Source organism: Lepidochelys olivacea, assembly GCF_965140295.1.
Source record: "Lepidochelys olivacea isolate rLepOli2 genome assembly, chromosome: 3".
Lineage (NCBI taxonomy): Eukaryota > Metazoa > Chordata > Testudines > Cheloniidae > Lepidochelys > Lepidochelys olivacea.
Window position 1 is genome coordinate 117,948,566 of NC_140413.1, and position 19,175 is coordinate 117,967,740.

At 41.9% G+C, this 19,175-nt stretch overlaps 1 protein-coding gene across 2 annotated transcripts in view; it reads right to left on the reverse strand.

The window, feature by feature from the left end:
* The window catches only part of IPCEF1 (interaction protein for cytohesin exchange factors 1), a 112,695-nt gene that overhangs the window by 50,025 nt on the left and 43,495 nt on the right, over window positions 1-19,175 (reverse strand). The window contains exons 2-4 of one of the 2 annotated variants that reach the window (XM_084622168.1): window positions 7,067-7,118; window positions 2,073-2,109; window positions 1,282-1,451 (exon numbers count right to left, since the gene is read on the reverse strand). In XM_084622168.1, coding sequence (XP_084478294.1) covers window positions 1,282-1,451; window positions 2,073-2,109; window positions 7,067-7,118 — 259 coding nt within the window. Of the gene's footprint in view, window positions 1-1,281; window positions 1,497-2,072; window positions 2,110-7,066; window positions 7,119-19,175 lie in introns of those variants that run through there. The other variant, XM_084622169.1, reaches the window with a different exon arrangement.

Here is a 19,175-nt window from a genome sequence, read left to right on the forward strand (position 1 = left end):
TCTGTTTAGCAGGCCAAGTCTGACATGTCTCAGAGTGGCTGATAAACCTGTGCTATGCCCGTGCCTCTCCAGTATCAAGGCTGAAAGTCAGATTCAACAGCAGAGTCAGGAGCTGCATTTTCTAGCCTTGTTATTCTTCTCTCCTCGTGTGTCTGTCTTCTTTTTATATTAAAGAAGGAAGGATTGGACTCAACAACAACGGCGGCAACAAGAACTGCTGCAAACCACCTCAATGGTCTTCTCTTTTCCTCTAAAAGAACAGTTAATAGCATCTAAAAAGAGCCCCGGAAAGGAGTTTCTCTCTATAAAAGAACTCTCTCCAGCTAAAGGGATGTTAAAATGAAAACCTTTCTTTATATTTTACGTTTAAATGTTTTAGCAGCTTTCTTTGACAAAAGGTTTTTAAAAATTTTAGCGGTAATTGCTACAATGTAACTAAGCCAGTGAAGATGTGACAAGAAATCCCAGACCACACTTAACTGTTCACTGTTGTAATTGTAAACAAAGCTTTCAGTGACATCTTACCCCTTGTTGGGCCCAAGACATCCCTTTTTCAGCAGGACAGCTATTTGCATTTTTAAAAGTTAATCATTCACTATTCAGCAATTTAAACTCCACTGTGCTGTCCTAGTCGCCTAATCCCCTGACCCCTCCCAATTCAGTGCAGGTGTCCACAGAAAAAACACAGTAGGAGCTTTTGTGCCAGATCCATGGGACACATGAGTGAAACAGAGCAGTGAATGTGATGACAACAAGACAAGAGATAACACCACAATGAGCTGGCCAAGCTGTAATTCTGACACCAGCTTTACTATCAGGCAACAAAAATATCAAAAGGAGAGTAAAAGACAGGTCAAGCAAGGTTCAAACTGGAGGTGGGAGAAATAAGCAAGTCCCCTTATTAAAATTATGCAATTAGTTCCATTGAGAACATGAGGAGAGTGCTGCCCCTTCCTTGACCGTAAGTGCCTGTAAGCTTCTTCAATTTGCAAGTTCCTTCCAGCATTTAAATGACAGTGGAGCCTGTGAAGAACACGCAGGCTTAAAGGAACAGACTGTCTGACAAATCCATTTCACAAGTGCTTGCAGAAGCAAAAAATGTAGAAAGTTTCTAGTATTTGCTCATTTTGCAAGAAATCTCAGGGCTGAGCAAAAACTAAATAAGCCCGATCATTTATATATCTCCAGATTATACTTCAGATCTTCCCCAACTCTTTCCTTCCCAGTGCCAGTAGTCCCTGCTTAGTCACTCACACACAGTTAAGAGTTTATTGTACTCACCAATTGGCTGCTGTACCAGTATAATGATGACCCCTTCAGCACAAACCAGAACTTTTTCCATTTGTTACCAATGAAAGGTCCTTTTTCCTTTTTCTTGTAGAGCCACCCCTGGTAATCAGCTTGTCCCAGGTCCTTACACGATATCCTCCGTCGACTCATAACAACAATCTCTGTGCCATTAAAATAAATGGTTCTGCTTGTTTAAATCTACAAAGCTAAATAAATTAAATATATCAGACCATCTACATTTGCTATATTAACAGTCATCCAAGTGTCTCTTAAAATGCACATCAAAGTCAGATGGTCAGTCAGTTTTATGATGTCTGTTAGACACATTCATTTAAAAGGCATTCTAAATGTACAAAGATAAAATGAGAAGATGTTCTCAGAAAATAAATTACATGTACTGATTACTCTAAAGATAATTGCACACAAATAAGACATGAATTATTGTAAAATAAAACAAACTAGATAAAAATGTGTTTCGTCCTTCTTACAGCTGCATTAGAAAACAATAGATCTATTTAAGTCACAGCTAGAGAGGACTAGCTTTCAACTAAATGAAAAGCTGCATGTCTCTCTCTAGAATCTCCAGCTCTGTGTCTATTGACATACCACAAAGGCTTAGTCCAAAAGAACAGCATGCTGTCATTTTTTCAGAATTGATGCAAAAATAAGCAGAGTTTAACCAACAGTCCTTCACCAGCTAACCAGCGGTACGAAAACCTCGACCTCCCCCCAACAAGACACACTTTTAAAAAAAAGAAAAGAAGAGGGGAAAGATCCGTTACCTTGACTTTTCTGTTTGGTCTTCTGACGCAAGGGAACCTGCAAGAAATGCAGGAAGGAAAGAAAGGAAATTTCAGATTGTGTTACAACATTTGTAAAGAAAGACTGGGGCAACTGGAGAGGGGGGTGTTTATCTAAAAACCCACTTGCAGCTAAAGGGAAGCTACTAGCTGAAGCATAAAATGTGTTAATTAAAACTGATGTATGTGCAGTTGAACAAGAACAAATGTAGCACTATTATACATATGAATCAATCCACTAGTGCTTCCTGTTTCACACCCACAGGAGCCTCTCTCGGATTGCTTTTTAGCTGAATCGTATAATGTTCTCTGAAGCAAAAGAAAGAAAAGTTAAGCCTGCAACATTTTAAGCCTCATTGCCTTTATTAGGGATAATTACTAATATGTAAGGGTGAAAAAAACATGGCAGGTATTTTATCATCACTGATATAGCACATTGTGGGCATTACTGTAAACAAATAATAAAAACAAAAATATCACTGCTTTTCCCCCCTCTTTGTCTTTCTGGTACACATTGCCCCCTACATGAGTAAGATGTTGACAGAATACGTTACAGATAGGAGGATAGTGTCTCAATATTAAAAAAATATGGTCCACATTTGGTGGATTTTCCTCATTATAATGTATAATATATATGCTTAGTTGATTATGTTATCCCATATATATTTATGTATTTTAATTATAGGCACTCATTTTCATATTTTACATATAGTAAATTTTATCCAACATTATTATATGGAAAATACATTTGCCTTACTGAAAAATAAAGACATGAAACTAAGGGTTATCAGCTTGAGTTAAAACCTATAGGGGAGCCTGACGTTGAATTTGAGCTGCCAACTCAAATTAAAAGCTGAGTTGCTGTGTTTTCACTGCTATTTTAACCTGAGTTAGTTCATGTGGGTTAGCTAACCCAAGTTAAGAACACACCATTTTGTGCAGTGTACACATAACCTAAACTGAATGAAGTGGAGTCCAGAGAATAGGGAATTAGGAATCAAAAGTCCTGGGTTCTACTCTTAGCTCTCCCCTGACCTGTTGTGTTACCTCAGACAAGGCAACTCACTGCTCTTTGCCTCAGTTTTCCCATCTATAAAATGGGGAAAATAATAGATACTCTTTTTAAAACATTCAGACCTCTCACTGAAAAATGATGCATACAAGCTTAGTATTTTGATATTTGTTTACACACACATCCAGCTATGCAGAGGTGATATTCATCTGATGAATTGCAGAACTGTGTAACAAAGGACTATAATGTATCTTTGAACACTTAACTTGCCAAGATATTCGTCCTTTAAGTTATATTATCTTTAGGGAGAGAAAAGCTATTTTATGCTCTTTGGGGAGGTTTTCATGGCTCCACGTACCGGTGAACTCATGGTAACTAAGACACTTAGCTTTAGAGTGGCCAGGGACACACACACACAAATATCAAAATCATGTTTTTCTAAACCTCAAACATTTTCTCAATATTTTGCTCTGTAACATAGGTAACACATACATAACTGTGCACCAGAAAGTTTTTATTGGTGCTTATTTGGGATGACCTACCTAACTCACTTGTGGATGGCTTTGCCAAGAGTGAACGATCCCAGACTCATCATTTTTTATTTATGCTGTAGTCCATTGGATGTTTCTCTCAGGACAATGTTTTCCTTGATCTATTCCCATGGAGCAATGAGCAAATAGACCAGTTACATGGGAGCCACTAATGTTCCCCCACTCCCATATGGGATGACCCTGAAGTCGTCTTTCCAAAGGAAGTTGTCCCTGACTCAGGCCTGAGCCCATAGGAAAATAGTAAGGGCTGCCAGGACTACCTCCTTGGACCCAGTACCTCCTACCTAGCAATTAGGCTGGGATGACGAAAGAGGGAGACGAAATAACACCTCTTATGCAGAAACCAGGTAGTGGGAATGATTCCATGATGCTGTAAATCGCATCGTGTAAATCCAGATTAACGAAATGTCATGATGGTAAAATTGCAACACAGTGACAGGATGTGGCTCTCTGTAACTATTTGATGAAGAAGTAGCTCTCCTGCTAATGCACGACCTTTATCACTGAGCTAAAGCAAAATAGCTTAGACCATAGACTGGTTTGAACGGAAGAGACAGAATCCTCATTGCATGAATCATTTATAACTGAACGGGACGAATCACTGGTAAATACATTGGAGGCAGCAATCCCAGGATCTGGGCATGGATTGCAGTCACCATGAATTAATATACACTTCTGGTACCAGTTTCTATGGTTCTAGTAGCAGAAAGCCATGAACTTTTCTGTTAGATGACAAACATGAAACCTATGACTAGTGTGCTCTGTTTTCACAAGCCCAACAGCCTTTATTACGTGTTAATAAAATCATATAAAAATAAGAACAGGAGCACTTTTTCTTCTTTAAAAAAATATTCCATTTATTCCTAACAGGTCATGGGCACAGTCAAGGGTCCCTGTAGTCCAGGACTCTGCAGCAGTGGAATTTGTCATGGAATCTCCCCACTCTCACAGAATTTCAGCTCTGATATCCCTCCTGGTCCCAAAGCTAATAAATTTAATATGGGGAAAAAACAGCTGTACTCACTGAACTCGTGTTCATATTTAATATTGTTGAAACCTCCATTTTTTTTAATTTAATCTACCACTACACTTGCAGTCTGCAGTTTGACAAAAAATCCAGAGACTTGCAAAATTTAGGTCCAGCTTGTCACAAAACACACAGGATGTTGGGTTGTACTAGCAAATGGTTCTCCAAAAATCAGATTGAAGTTTCCCATCTGCAAGATATCCAGATATGGCCACCATGTATAGGGAATCTTTCAATTCAGGATACTCAGGTGGGTAGCACAAGGAATCAATAGAGAGCCACTTGAGATTTTCCGGTTTGCAAGTTTAATTTCAGATCAAGAGACAAATCCTTTCAACAAGGAAGAGTTTTTCAAGACAATGAGAAGCAGCTGAAAATCACTATAAAAACACACCCAACCATAACCAATAGAACCGATGGTCCAAACCAGTGGTATAGCAGCCATGTCAGAAGAGACTATATGGATTACATAAGGTGCACTCACTGGAACAATATATGACTATTTGGTATGCTTCTTAAAGCCCCAGCTCCTGGAGTCATCCAATTTATGTGAGAATCTCAGCTTTCATTATCCTTCAAAGAGGAAAGATGAAAACATGAATCCCCTAATGGTCCCAAAACAGAAAGGCAAATAAACTGAATTTAATTTTTAAAAATTTCATTATTTTTAAGCCACTCCTGATTTTGTGCAGCCTGACTCCTGATTTTTGCTTGCAGTTGACAATACTGCAATTTTTTTCATTGTAGTTTTACACATCAGGAATGTGGTGGACAGTGATGGGACTGTGGCCTACTGGAACCTCTGCACCTAAATGTAGACCGCAAACCTATGGCTTACTATCCAGAGCTCCTCCTGCAGAGTGCAAATACATACATGCCCTAGCTGTAGCTTGATGAAACTGCAGAGCTCAAACTAGGGCACATTCACTTACCTCACTGGCTGACCCAATCAATAGGCAGGAATTATAGAGGTGTGACAGTTTGGGGGATACGTCTGTGGCAGCTGACGAATTCCATTTTGGTTTTGTGAACATCACGTTGTATTTTCAACCTCCCTCTAGAAGGTAGCCTTTGGTGTGGCTTTGAACATTCATTTGGTAGCAGGAACTGACATCTGGAGGACAGATTAGGAGTATGCTCCATAGTGTAGCATAGCTCCATAGTGTAGACTCAGCCTATGCCAATGGAAGGGGTTTTTCTGTTGCTGTAGGAACACCACTTCCCTGAACAACGTTAGCCACATCAACAGAAGCACTCTTCCAGCAATACAGAGGAGTCTACACTGGGGGTACTCTTGGAATAGCTGCGACACTAATGGATGTGGATTTTTCACACCCCTAAGCACGAACCTAAATTTTAAATGTAGACCAGGCCTTAAATTTAATATGGGGAAAAAACAGCTGTACTCACTGAACTCGTGTTCATATTTAATATTGTTGAAACCTCCATTTTTTTGTAAATCTCTTGTGTTTTAATGGTAGAGTGTTAGAGATTAAGGCCAAAAAGGACCACCAGATCATCTAGTCTGACCTCCTGTATAGCACAGGCCATCAACACCACCCAGCAACTGCACACTAACCCAACAACCAAAATGAGGCCAAAGTATTAGTCCATAGGAGACTAGACTATTGCACTGCAAGTAGAGAATAGGAGAGCCCAATGTGCACCAATGCCCGAAGGACCCATAATGGTAGGGAAATGATTAAGTGAGAAATACCCAGATCATCCTGGCAAATGACCCGCATGCAGATGCTGCGGAGGAAAGCAAATAATCCCCCAGGTCACTGCCTATCTGACCTGGGGAAAATTCCTTCCCAAGCCCACATATAGCAAAGTGAGAGTATGAGAGTGAATATAGAAGCAAATATATTTGCTAAGCCTGTGTTCCTTGCTTTACTGCCATGCTATCCCTGAAGGGTGTAAGTAGAAAACCAGAGCTCCCACACCAGGTGATCTCTGGGGAAAAATGTGTCTAAGCAACAGGAGGTTTGGGAGGGCTGACACACTGATTCTGGGGTCTAGGCTAACAGATTGTGGGATACCACTGCCCAAGAAGGGTCGGACATGGGATCTGCACCTGAGAGAGTGCCAGAGAGACCCAGAATCAGGAACAGTGATCAGAGTCACTACCAAGACCCAATGGGCTTAAAAGAACATGGGACTCAGCTGTTGGATCAAAGCAAAACAGACTGGCGCTCCTCCAGAGAGCAGGACTGGACCAGGTTGTGACAATCTCATTGGCTGTCCCAATCAATAATCAAGAACTTATTTAAAGATTGAATGTGACCTCAACCTTTTGGAGAGCAAAACTACACACACAAGTAGGGCACTTCCCTCAACCCATCCTGCAACTAATGGCTGTAGCCAAAATTGTAGATATACTTACAAGAGCATTCCCATCAGCAGCCATGTAGGATTCCAAAACCCAAGGGGAAAAGCTGCAACAAAGAAAAAATATATGTTTATTTAAGATCTAAGCCACACTTTTACAGCATAAATCTCAGTGAACCGAGAAAATAGTTTTCAAAAATGTTCTAAATTGCCTAAGTTTACAAAAGTTATGTTCTTCAAACTTAAGGGTGCTGTATATGATGTAACTTTACTAGCAGAGAAGTAAAATAATGATCTGGACCGGAGGTCTAGCTTCATCAAGTCTTTTTTCAAGATGCGCAATATAAAAGCTCAAGGATAAAATTTGTTTTAGGCAATGGGTAGAGCTGGTCTAAAAATATTTTTCCCTATAGAAATTTTTGATTAATATGAAGAACTGATTAAAAAAAACCTAAAATTTTCATCAGAAATGTAGTTTTCCGACTAAAGACTTTGGCCAAAAATGGGAGTAGTGTATCAAACGAGTTTAGTTTGTTCCTCATGTCCCCATTCTCCTCTATGGGCTAGGATCCCCAGCTGGACTACATCTCCCATAAGCCATCCTGGTGTCCACTTTTGGTGGGAAGAAACAGTGCAACATTAAGTCCTTGGCCAGGGTGTTTTATAGGAGATATAGTCCAGCAGGGGATCTCTCCCAAAGAGAGAATCTCTCTCCAGGTTTTAGGCCACCAGTCTAGATAATATCAACTGAAGACTCAGTATGATTTTGGAGAGCAATATTCTTTTGGACCCTGAAATATTTGTGTCAGGGAAAAAATCAAAGCAACTTACTAGTCAGAAGAAAGCCACAATAACTTTACTAGGACCAGATAACTAACTAGAAAACCAATCCCTCAAAAATAATGGACATCAAAGAGTCTTTCAATAAACCGGAGAGTTTAGAGAATATAGTATTTTGTTTAAATGAGCAGCAGCAGGAATGTAAGGAAATATAGTCACTCTTTAGTGAACTATAATTAGTACTTTTTTTCTGTGCTGTCTAAAACTGTGAATTTAAGAGATATGCTATTCTTAACATGTAATATTTGTTTTATTTTGAAAATAAAAACAGTAAACAGAAAAATACATATATACAGAATCTGGCCTCCAACAGTTTCAAACCAAAAATAAAAAGATGAAAGTACCTAAATCTGAAAAAAATAGATTAATAAGGAGAGATGCTATAGAAAAGAATGTCAAGGTTTAGAAGTCATATCCAAGTAAAAACAGAAGGGGGGAAACATCTTAGTTATACAAGCAAATTAAAGCAGAAGCATCAAATGCTGAACCAGAAAACAAGGGAGTAACTGAATGAACAATTGACAACGGTGATTACTGTGATGTGACAGGTCTTTCCATAATTTTTCATTAATTTTTTTGTAATTATGAGAATTTACAGATTCAGATCACTCTGAGCCTGTGAGCGAAAGATAAGAGATTTAGGTAACTGTCAAGGAAAAAGCTTCTGTATGGCTAATAGGAATCATAGAATATCAGGGTTGGAAGGGACCTCAGGAGGTCACCTAGTCCAACCCCCTGCTCAAAGCAGGACCAATCCCCAACTAAATCGTCCCAGCCAGGGCTTTGTCAGCTGACCTTAAAAACCTCAAAGGAAGGAGATTCCACCACCTCCCTAAGTAACACATTCCAGTGCTTCACCACCCTCCTTGTGAAAAAGTTTTTCCTAATATCCAACTGTCACAGGGTCCCCGCAGGCTTTCTCCCTCTTGAGCCTGTGCCCTGTGTTTAAGCTGGTATAATAAAGAATCCTCCATGCCTTCTTTTGCTGGATCACCCAAGTGTCTTTATTTACCGTTTCAGAGGGGTAGCCGTGTTAGTCTGGATCTGTAAAAGCGGCAAAGAGTCCTGTGGCACCTTATAGACTAACAGACATATTGGAGTATGAGCTTTCGTGGGTGAATACCCACTTCATCGGATGCATGCAGTGGAAATTTCCAGAGGCAGGTATAAATATGCAAGCAAGAATCAGGCTAGGGATAACGAGGTTAGTTCAGTCAGGGAGGGTGAGGCCCTCTTTTAGCAGTTGAGGTGTGAACACCAAGGGAGGAGAAACTGCTACACACAGATGGAATACAAGCTGTCAGGAACAGTATCCCTGATGATGCCACCGCACAACTGGTTGCTGAGCTCTGTAACTTTATCCTCACACACAATTATTTCAAATTTGGTGACAATATATACCTCCAGACCAGTGGTGCTGCTATGGGCACCCACATGGCCCCACAATATGCCAACATTTTTATGGCTGACTGGGAACAACGCTTCCTCAGTTCTCGTCCACTCACACCCCTTCTCTACCTACATTACATTGATGACATCTTCATCATCTAGACCCATGGGAAGGAAACCCTGGAAGAATTCCACCACAAATTCAACAGCTTCCACCCCACCATCAAACTCAGCCTGGACCAATCTACGCGGGAGGTCAACTTCCTAGACTCCAAGGTGCAAATAAGTGATGGTTTTCGGTATAGGGTGGTGTTAACGTGACCTACTGACCGCTATGCCTACCTTCATGCCTCCAGCTTCCACCCTGGACACACCACACGATCCATTGTCCACAGCCAAGCGCTGAGGTACAACCACATTTGCTCCAACTCCTCAGACAGAGACCAACACCTACAAGATCTGCACCAAGCATTCTCAAAACTACGATACCCACATAAGGAAATAAGGAAACAGATCAACAGAGCCAAATGTGTACTCAGAAGCATCCTGCTGCAAGACAAGCCCAAGAAAGAAACCAACAGAACTCCACTGGCCATCACATACAGTCCTCAGCTAAAACCACTCCAGTGCATCATCAGTGATCTACAACCCATCCTGGACAACAATCCCTCACTTTCACAGGCCTTGGGAGGCAGGCCAGTCCTCGCCCACAGACAGCCTGCCAACCTGAAGTATATTCTCACCAGCAACTACACACCGCACCATAGTAACTCTAACTCAGGAACCAACCCATGCAACAAACCTCGATGCCAACTCTGCCCACATATCTACACCAGCGACAACATCACAGGACCTAACCAGATCAGCCACACCATCACTGGTTCATTCACCTGCATGTCCACCAACGTAATATATGCCATCATGTGCCAGCAATGCTCCTCTACTATGTCCATCGGCCAACCTGGACAGTCCCTATGTAAAAGGATAAATGGACACAAATCAGACATTAGGAATTTTCTTCAAAGATGAATGTTTTCATTTTCAGAAATCCTTGATATTGAAAAACCATTGAAATTTCTGCACATTGGGGAGTCAGGGGGTAGCTTGCAGAGTTTAGACCAGCACAAATTATTAGTAGTCTTTACTCCTGTTCTTACAAGATCTGCATTAACCAAGTGGCATGTGAGTAACAGATGATGCAATGAGCATGAGAACACAAGCAAGTGACTTATAAGAAATATCTTGCAATCATTTCCACCTGGTTACTGCCTCCATTCTGAAAAATAGAGATATCACTGTCAAAGAGCAAAAACACAGAGAGGAAATAAACAGGTACCCACAGTCCTCATGTCAAAGGGAAGCCATAATCTGCTAATCACATTTTTCTTGCAGAATTTAAAAGCTACAGTGTCTGAGTTTGTATCTCACAGGTTGTAAAATACAGTGCATGTGCTGATTTCCAGTGCTTTTGGCACAAGTCTGGCTTTTGGCACATCCCTCAGATGACATCCAGAAAGAGGGAATATGCCTTGCAGCTTGTGAATAAACACTTTAGATGTGTCACATGACCCTATTTGTATTGTGGTAACATCCAAAATGAGCATGGCTCCGTTCCTGCTCAGAAAAGTGTACAGTATAAAACAGACTGGCCGAAAGAATTCCATTTTTCACTCAAGCTAGAATCAGGGCTCTGAAACAACCTGAAAGTAGGCAAATGATTTGGAGTTCTCTCATTTTTGTTTGCTTTTCTTACGTTTCTCACTAACTTTAGCCCCACTGTTTTTTTGTTGCTGGAAAGACCGTGCTGCAGTAGATAATGAATTGACAGATTACATTAAACTAGCCACAGCTTTATTTTAAAAAAAAGACTTCACCATAGATTTCACTTAATCACCATTAACAATTTCATCACAACAAACTATAATGATGCTTGAGGCGTGTCTGCAGTTGATTTGCATCAAGGTCATAGTCTTACATAACAGTCCTTGAGTCATCTCTCATTCTCTGGGGAAGGTCCTTTCAGCCACACGGGGTAAAGCCACATGAGCTTTAACCCCACATTGACTCATCTGGACTGAAAACAGATGACTCATCTGGACCCAGGAAGCAACACCTTTTGTGTTGTCCTTTTGGCAACTGGAGATGTTCTCAGTTAGTGTGGACTTCCCTATTCCCAAATTACTATCTCACTTGTATCTCAAGGAGATGGAGGATCATCTGTAGATTTTCTCTGACGTACCTGTATCCAGGAAGGTCAGAAACTAGACTGATCAGTTGTTTCACCAGGCCAGCTTCAGACCCAAACGGTGAACACTTTTTGAATTCCCCATGTACTGTACCCCATGTTGATGCAGCTGCAATCTGCCCTATGTTGGCTGCAATTAAATAACATTTCAAAATGTAAATGCATTAAAGCAGCTGCAAAACTACAGATTCCCCATTTGATTTTTAAAGGACAAGAACTCTACACTGAAGCATCATCAACAATTAATGTTTTTCTAAAGAGTTCCTGCACCCTGGACTAGAATTATATATTCAGGGGTTGACAGGGCCCCCTCTGGATAAATGGCCCTTTACAAGGTGATGATAGGTATAAAATCAAGGCCAGTCCTGGAAGCAAGAAATGCATTTAACATTCTACACAGCTTGGTTAGAGGATTTCATATATTTCCAAATAGGTTGAAGGGGATTCAATCCCCTCACATGGATGTCCCCCAAAAAGAAGATTTCTGACTCCTCTTGAGAGAGGCCCAAGAAAAACTGGGGCAAGGTTCACTGATCCTACTGTAAATGGAACCGTAGATATAATCCTGACTGGATCGCAGGCAGTTACTGAGCTGTCAATCCAGCAGGGAGATGTGCAGACAGACTGAATGTGCAAGCATTTCTGAGGAAGTCTGAAGGAAGCAGTTCCAAGAGTAGCTGGCTCCCAGAAGAGAAGGGGAGGACGAAAAAGTAGATTAAAGGGAATAAGGATGCTGGTGCTAAAACCACTCCTGAAGCACTCAGGACAAAACCAAATTGTTATGGTGGCTGACTGTACTGGGGGTATATTTCTACCCTTTATCTGCACTAGCCAGTGTAACCAACTGGTGAGTATGTGGTATAGGATACCTTTTGTGCTGATCTACAGAGGGTCTGAGCTGTTACAGCCCCTAACTATAGCACTTTGGCTCCAGCTCTAGCAGCTCATGCTGTTAGGTCTGGAGATCCCTGGTTCAATCCCCAGCATATCAACCATGTGAGCAGTCCTCACACTTGCAGGCTTGTAACATGCGGCAAGTTCAGGTGGGTGAGCTGACTGGCAGCCTGGCTCTGAAATTTACTCTGCTACTAGCCCCAAAATAATCCCAAATGGGTTGCCAGAAAAGCAGAGACCTGCTGAGAGACAGGACTGTGATTCTGAAGGTGCTAAAGCCCTCTTACTGAACCCCTTGTAGTGTCCTCAAACAGTCATACAGCAAAGCTAAGCCAGAGGCTGATGAAATGGGTGAGAACAGCTCCTGAACGCCCATTGCTGGTGGGTGTAGGTGCTCGGGGGAAGCGTTCCCACAAGCTGCTCTCCATTCCAAAACACAAAATTCCCTTGGTAGTCCAGAAGATGAAAGAAAGGAGCAGTGAGGCAGCAAAAAGGCCTTGCCTGGAATCCTTCCTGAGATACTGAGGCCCAGGAAAGACTGACAACAAAGGCAATGCAGGGGTCCTAAGCTGTAGTGTTTTTCCTTCCCTCTGTGGAAAAGTAAAAGTAAACTTTTCCCCCCCAGAAACAAATCCCCGGCAAATAACACACACACATGGAACAGACAAGAAACATCTACTCCCCCCTGTGGAAGCCAACTGCAGAGAGCACTGTCCATTCAGCAAGCATGTCAGCAGGGGAGATTTCAAATATCACCTTCCAAAAAGAGAAAAAGCAAAACTCTGCCTCCATTCACCAGAAATGGACAAGCATATCCAGAGCAGTCACTCCAACACAAGGTAAAGAAAAATCTCTCATACTCCAACTCCTGTTGCTCTCATTCAGAATAACTGAGTTCTTGGTTAGCCGAGTAGAAAGAGGTCTCAGAGTGAATCTCCACAATAGAGAGCTCCAAATTTATTCTTAGAAGCCACATTCATCTGAGTCTAAATATAGCGAGTGCGTCACTGTTCCCTCTAAGCTGTGCATGTGTGCACGTGCATGCAGATCCCAAACCCCGCGCACAAGGCGAAACACCGTGTGCACAAAAATTTGCACAGAAGAAAATTTTTGCGCACACAGCCTGTCAAAAATTAGAGGGAACATTGGAGTGCGCTTAAAAATTTCTCCCAGTTGTTGAAATAGAAGGTATAGGGAATATTTCTGGAACATGGGAAATAGGATGTAGAGCTAGAACTAGTAGAATTTTTTAAGGGCACCCACTAAAATAAAATATTTGTTTCCAAAACATTCCCTGAGGTTTTAGCTGCACAACTCACATTAGTCAAGTGAAGGAATCCTGGGAATAAACCACTGACAAACATTTAGAAAATGTAGGGGGTAAGGTTCATTGTAGAGCTGGTCAGAAAAATGCTGACAAAGCATTTTTTCCAGTCAGAATTTGGTTAGAATTTGTGGATTTGTCAAAAATCAAAATCTCTTGTAAAGACAGGTTGGTTTTGATATAGTTCAAATGTAACCCCACCTGTCAGGCAGGTTTCCAGAATAAACCTACCAGGTTTGTTGTCAGCTCACCTGCCCGGCTCCTCAGTAGCCCACCTGAAGAGGAGCTAAAAGCCTGGAAATCCCAGCTCCCAGGCTCACAGCCGCCTGGTGTGCTAGGGTCCCTTGCTCTGGGGCAGTGCACCTACCAGGCTGACAAGGAGCGGAGATCCTGGAGACCCTGGTTCCCACGCTCCTCGGCTCCCAGCTCCTCTTCAGCCACCAGGCAGAATTTCATTTTGAAATTATCAACATGTTATGATTTTTTTTAATGTAAATGTATTTTTAATTTCTGTTTCATGTAGAATTTCAATTGGGGGGTTTTGTTCCAAATTGGAAGGAAAATGCATTTTAAAATCCTCTGAAATGGATTTTACCGATTCTCCTCCCAGCTCTAGTTCATTGCTATGTCATCCGCATCAAGGTCTTAATAAGGAATTTACCCTATAACTGCATATATACAGTTATTGGTATTTATTGTTTAACCAATTTATTGGTTAGTCTCTAAGATGCCACAAGTACTCCTTTTCTTTTGGCGAATACAGACTAACACGGCTGCTACTCTGAAACCTGTATATATGCACAGAGCCATCTAGTGGCCAGAAATAATTTAATTTAAGACAGTGAACTCATTAATACTTCAGAAACTAATCAACCCACCAACCCATGCCTAAAATGCCCTCTGATTTCATTAGAATACTTCATGTTCCAAACTGAACATAGAACAATCTAATATCTGAATCTAATATAATTGACTGGCAGGCAATTGAGGCAAGAGCAACCAGTCCTTTTAAGAAGTGATACTAAACATGTCACGACTGTCAGTGGAACAAGATAATAGTAGCATGTTTCAGAGTGGTAGCTGTGTTAGTCTTTATGAGCAAAAATAATTAGGAGTCTTTGTGGCACCTTAGAGACCAACAAATTTATTTGGGCATAAGCTTTCATGGGTTAGAACCCACTTCATCAGGTGCATGGAGTGAAAATACAGGCGCAGGTATAAATACATGAAAGGGTGGGGGTTGCTTTACCAAGTGTGAGGTCAGTCTAACAAGATAAATCAATTAACAGCAGGATACCAAGGGAGGAAAAAAACTTTTGAAGTGGTAACAGAGTGGCCCCTTACAGACAGTTGACAAGGTGTGAGCAACAGTAGGGAGAAATTAGTATTAGAGAAATTAAGTTTAGGTTTTGTAATGACCCAACCACTCCCAGTCTCTATTCAAGCCTAATCTGATGGTGTCCAGTTTGCAAATTAATTCCAGTTCTGCAGCTTCATGTTGGAGTCTGTTTTTGAAGGTTTTTGTTCAAGAAATTGCCACTTTTAGGTCTGTTATTGAGTGACCAGAGAGACTGAAGTTTTACTGGTTTTTGAATGTTATGATTCCTGATGTCAGATTTGTGTCCATTTATTCTTTTGCATAGAGACTGTCCGGTTTGGCCAATGCACATGGCAGAGGGGCATTGCTGGCACATGATGGCAGATCTCACACTGGTAGATGTACAGGTGAACGAGCCCTTGATGGTAAAGCTGCTGTAGGATTGCTCAGTCACTAATACTCAGCCTTTCCCTTTGATGCATACATTTAAGAGTAAAAGAAAACAGAACGTCTCTACAATTTTTGCTCTTTCTGGTTTGTGACTGGATATTCTCCCTGATCTGGCCACCTTTGTAAATTCATTGTATGTATAAAGATCTGGCACTGAGAATCAAAGAGAAATGTCATAGAAAGTGAACAGATATAAAACAAAGCAAAACAAAATCCATGATGCTGGTCAGAAAGGGGAAAGCTGTGGAGAAACAGCTTGGCCACAGCTGTCCTCTTCCATCATAGAATCATAGAATATCAGGGTTGGAAGGGACCTCAGGAGCTCATCTACTCCAACCCCCTGCTCAAAGCAGGACCAATCCCCAATTAAATCATCCCAGCCAGGGCTTTGTCAAGCCTGACCTTAAAAACTTCTAAGGAAGGAGATTCTACCACCTACCTAGGTAACATATTCCAGTGTTTCACCACCCTCCTAGTAAAAAGGTTTTCCTACTATCCAACCTAAACCTCCCCCTCTGCAAATTGAGACCATTAGTCCTTGTCCTGTCCTCTTCTACCACTGAGAATAGTCTAGAACCATCTTCTCTGGAACCACCTCTCAGGTAGTTGAAAGCACCTATCAAACCCCCCCTCATTCTTCTCTTCTGCAGACTAAACAATCCCAGTTCCCTCAGCCTCTCCTCATAAGTCATGTGTTCCAGTCCCCTAACCATTTTTGTTGCCCTTCGCTGGACTCTCTCCAATGTATCCACATCCTTCTTGTAGTGTGGGGCCCAAAACTGGACACAGTACTCCAGATGAGGCCTCACCAATGTCGAATAGAGGGGGACGATCACGTCCCTCGATCTGCTCGCTATGCCCCTACTTATACATCCCAAAATGCCATTGGCCTTCTTGGCAACAAGGGCACACTGCTGACTCATATCCAGTTTCTCGTCCACTGTCACCCCTAGGTCCTTTTCCGCAGAACTGCTGCCTAGCCATTCGGTCCCTAGTCTGTAGCGGTGCATTGGGTTCTTCCGTCCCAAGTGCAGGACCCTGCCCTTATCCTTGTTGAACCTCATCAGATTTCTTTTGGCCCAATCCTCCAATTTGTCTAGGTCCCTCTGTATCCTATCCCTGCCCTCCAGCATATCTACCACTCCTCCCAGTTTAGTATCATCCGCAAATTTGCTGAGAGTGCAATCCACACCATCCTCCAGATCATTTATGAACATATTGAACAAAACCGGCCCCAGGACTGACCCCTGGGGCACTCCACTTGACACCGGCTGCCAACTAGACATGGAGCCATTGATCACTACCCGTTGAGCCCGACAATCTAGCCAACTTTCTACCCACCTTATAGTGCATTCATCCAGCCCATACTTCTTTAACTTGCTGACAAGAATACTGTGGGAGACCGTGTCAAAGTCAAGAAACAATACATCCACTGCTTTCCCTTCATCCACACAACCAGTAATCTCATCATAGAAGGTGATTAGATTAGTCAGGCATGACCTTCCCTTGGTGAATCCATGCTGACTGTTCCTGATCACTTTCCTCTCATGTAAGTGCTTCAGGATTGATTCTTTGAGGACCTGCTCCATGATTTTTCCAGGGACTGAGGTGAGGCTGACTGGCCTGTAGTTCCCAGGATCCTCCTTCTTCCCTTTTTTAAAGATTGGCACTACATTAGCCTTTTTCCAGTCATCCAGGACTTCCCCGGTTCGCCACGAGTTTTCAAAGATAATGGCCAATGGCTCTGCAATCACTGCCGCCAATTCCTTCAGCACTCTCGGATGCAACTCGTCTGGCCCCATGGACTTGTGCACGTCCAGCTTTTCTAAATAGTCCCTAACCACCTCTTTCTCCACAGAGGGCTGGCCATCTATTCCCCATGTTGTGATGCCCAGCGCAGCTCCCAGACTGCTGACTTTGTTAGTGAAGACAGAGGCAAAAAAAGCATCGAGTGCATTAGCTTTTTCCACATCCTCCGTCACTAGGTTGCCTCCCTCATTCATTAAGGGGCCCACACTTTCCTTGGCTTTCTTCTTGTTGCCAGCATACCTGAAGAAACCCTTCAAAAGCCTCCATCCTATATTCATGACAGTGAATTTCTTAGAGGGCTAAAAGGATGCTAGACTGTCATGACAGGATGTAGTGGTGATGAAAAATACCACCATTCGAGAATGAAATCCATTCAGATAAGGACCATTTTGTGCATGTCCTGTGTATAGAATGGTGAAGGGCACTTCCAGAACAACAGGGTGCTAGGGGAACCAGAGTGCCAGCATCGGAGTTTTTGTTGTAACAGTTGAATTGGCAATGGCTCCAGAACTTAATATCCAAGCCTAAACATCAATACGGTGCAGAGCCAGATTCACCAAATCATGCTGTTTCAGGTACTTATGAATCAAAGCAGGTATTGCTCCACCGAAGGGAAAAATTCTATTTTAAGATATTAAACTCAAAGAGCAACTGTACTGTAGACACTGTTTGCACTGAAAAATATTTTTGCTACTTACTGGACAGTCTCCCCACTAACTGTATTACTGATTTTAGCAACACGTTTCATTTCCTTTTATTCCCCTGTTTGGTTGACCTTCACTTTTTTCACCATCATTTTAGAAATGAAAGTTTGACTAGAAAGGAAGAGGTTTGTAATTGTACTAAGCACTTATGTAGCACTCTATAGCTCCAAACTGCTACATGAACATTAAGGGTGCAGAGTTGCACCTGTAGGAGGAGGGTTCAGAGAGAGGCGGGTAAGCAGAGGAGTATGAACATACAAGAACAATCAGTATTAATTGCATTCAGTCCCCACAGAATGGGAACCTTTCTCCTTCCTCGGTCTTTTAGGGCTTCCTTGTCTCACTGACTCCTGCCCAAGGAAAACCGGCAATATGATTAGCCTCTATCGCCATGTGACGGGCGAGGATATTAGACTGAACTGGTCTGGGTAAAAGGACTCTGGGAATGACACATGATAATTGTCAAGAAGAGAAAAGAAAAAACTGACCCTGAGCACCCTCACAGTGTCATCTAGGGAGGGGTGCACTGGAAGTTTTCCCACAAGTGTGAGTTCTGCACTTTTAGTATTTATACAGTATTTGAAGATTCTGGCACAGATTTTCGGAAGCGACTAATGGCTGAGACATTTTCAGGAAAAGCTGAGCACTTGCCCAATGAAAATCAGGCCTTTCCAAGGTGTCTCAAATGGTGCACCCACAACCACTAGTCGCTTTTGAAGAAAATTTGACCATAGCTTTAGTATTGCTGAAGCTAATATAATGTAGAAAAAAGGGGATTTCTCCCCCTACATTCAGTGTTGCTAACTCACAATTTTATCACGAGTGTCACGATGGGCATGGATTTTTTGAAAGCCTCAGCTCTTGGGGTCACATAAGTATGTAAGAATCTCAGCTTCCATTTAGAAAAGTCTTCACAGTTGGAGAGAAAAGCTTAAAAAATGTGAATTCCAAAGATTCTGGAAGCAAATAAAAAACCACACAAAGTTGATTGCATTTTACAATCATGATTTTATTGGGGCCTGACTAATTTTAAAAGCTGGAAGTTGGCAATAGAATCCACAAATGGTGACACACGGACAGGCAAAAGATGGCAGTGGTAATAAGCTGCATGGCGTAGTTCAAGAATTTCCTCTATACATACCCAGAAAATGTAGCAATCAGTCATAGTCTGACACCGTTTGCGCAGAAGGA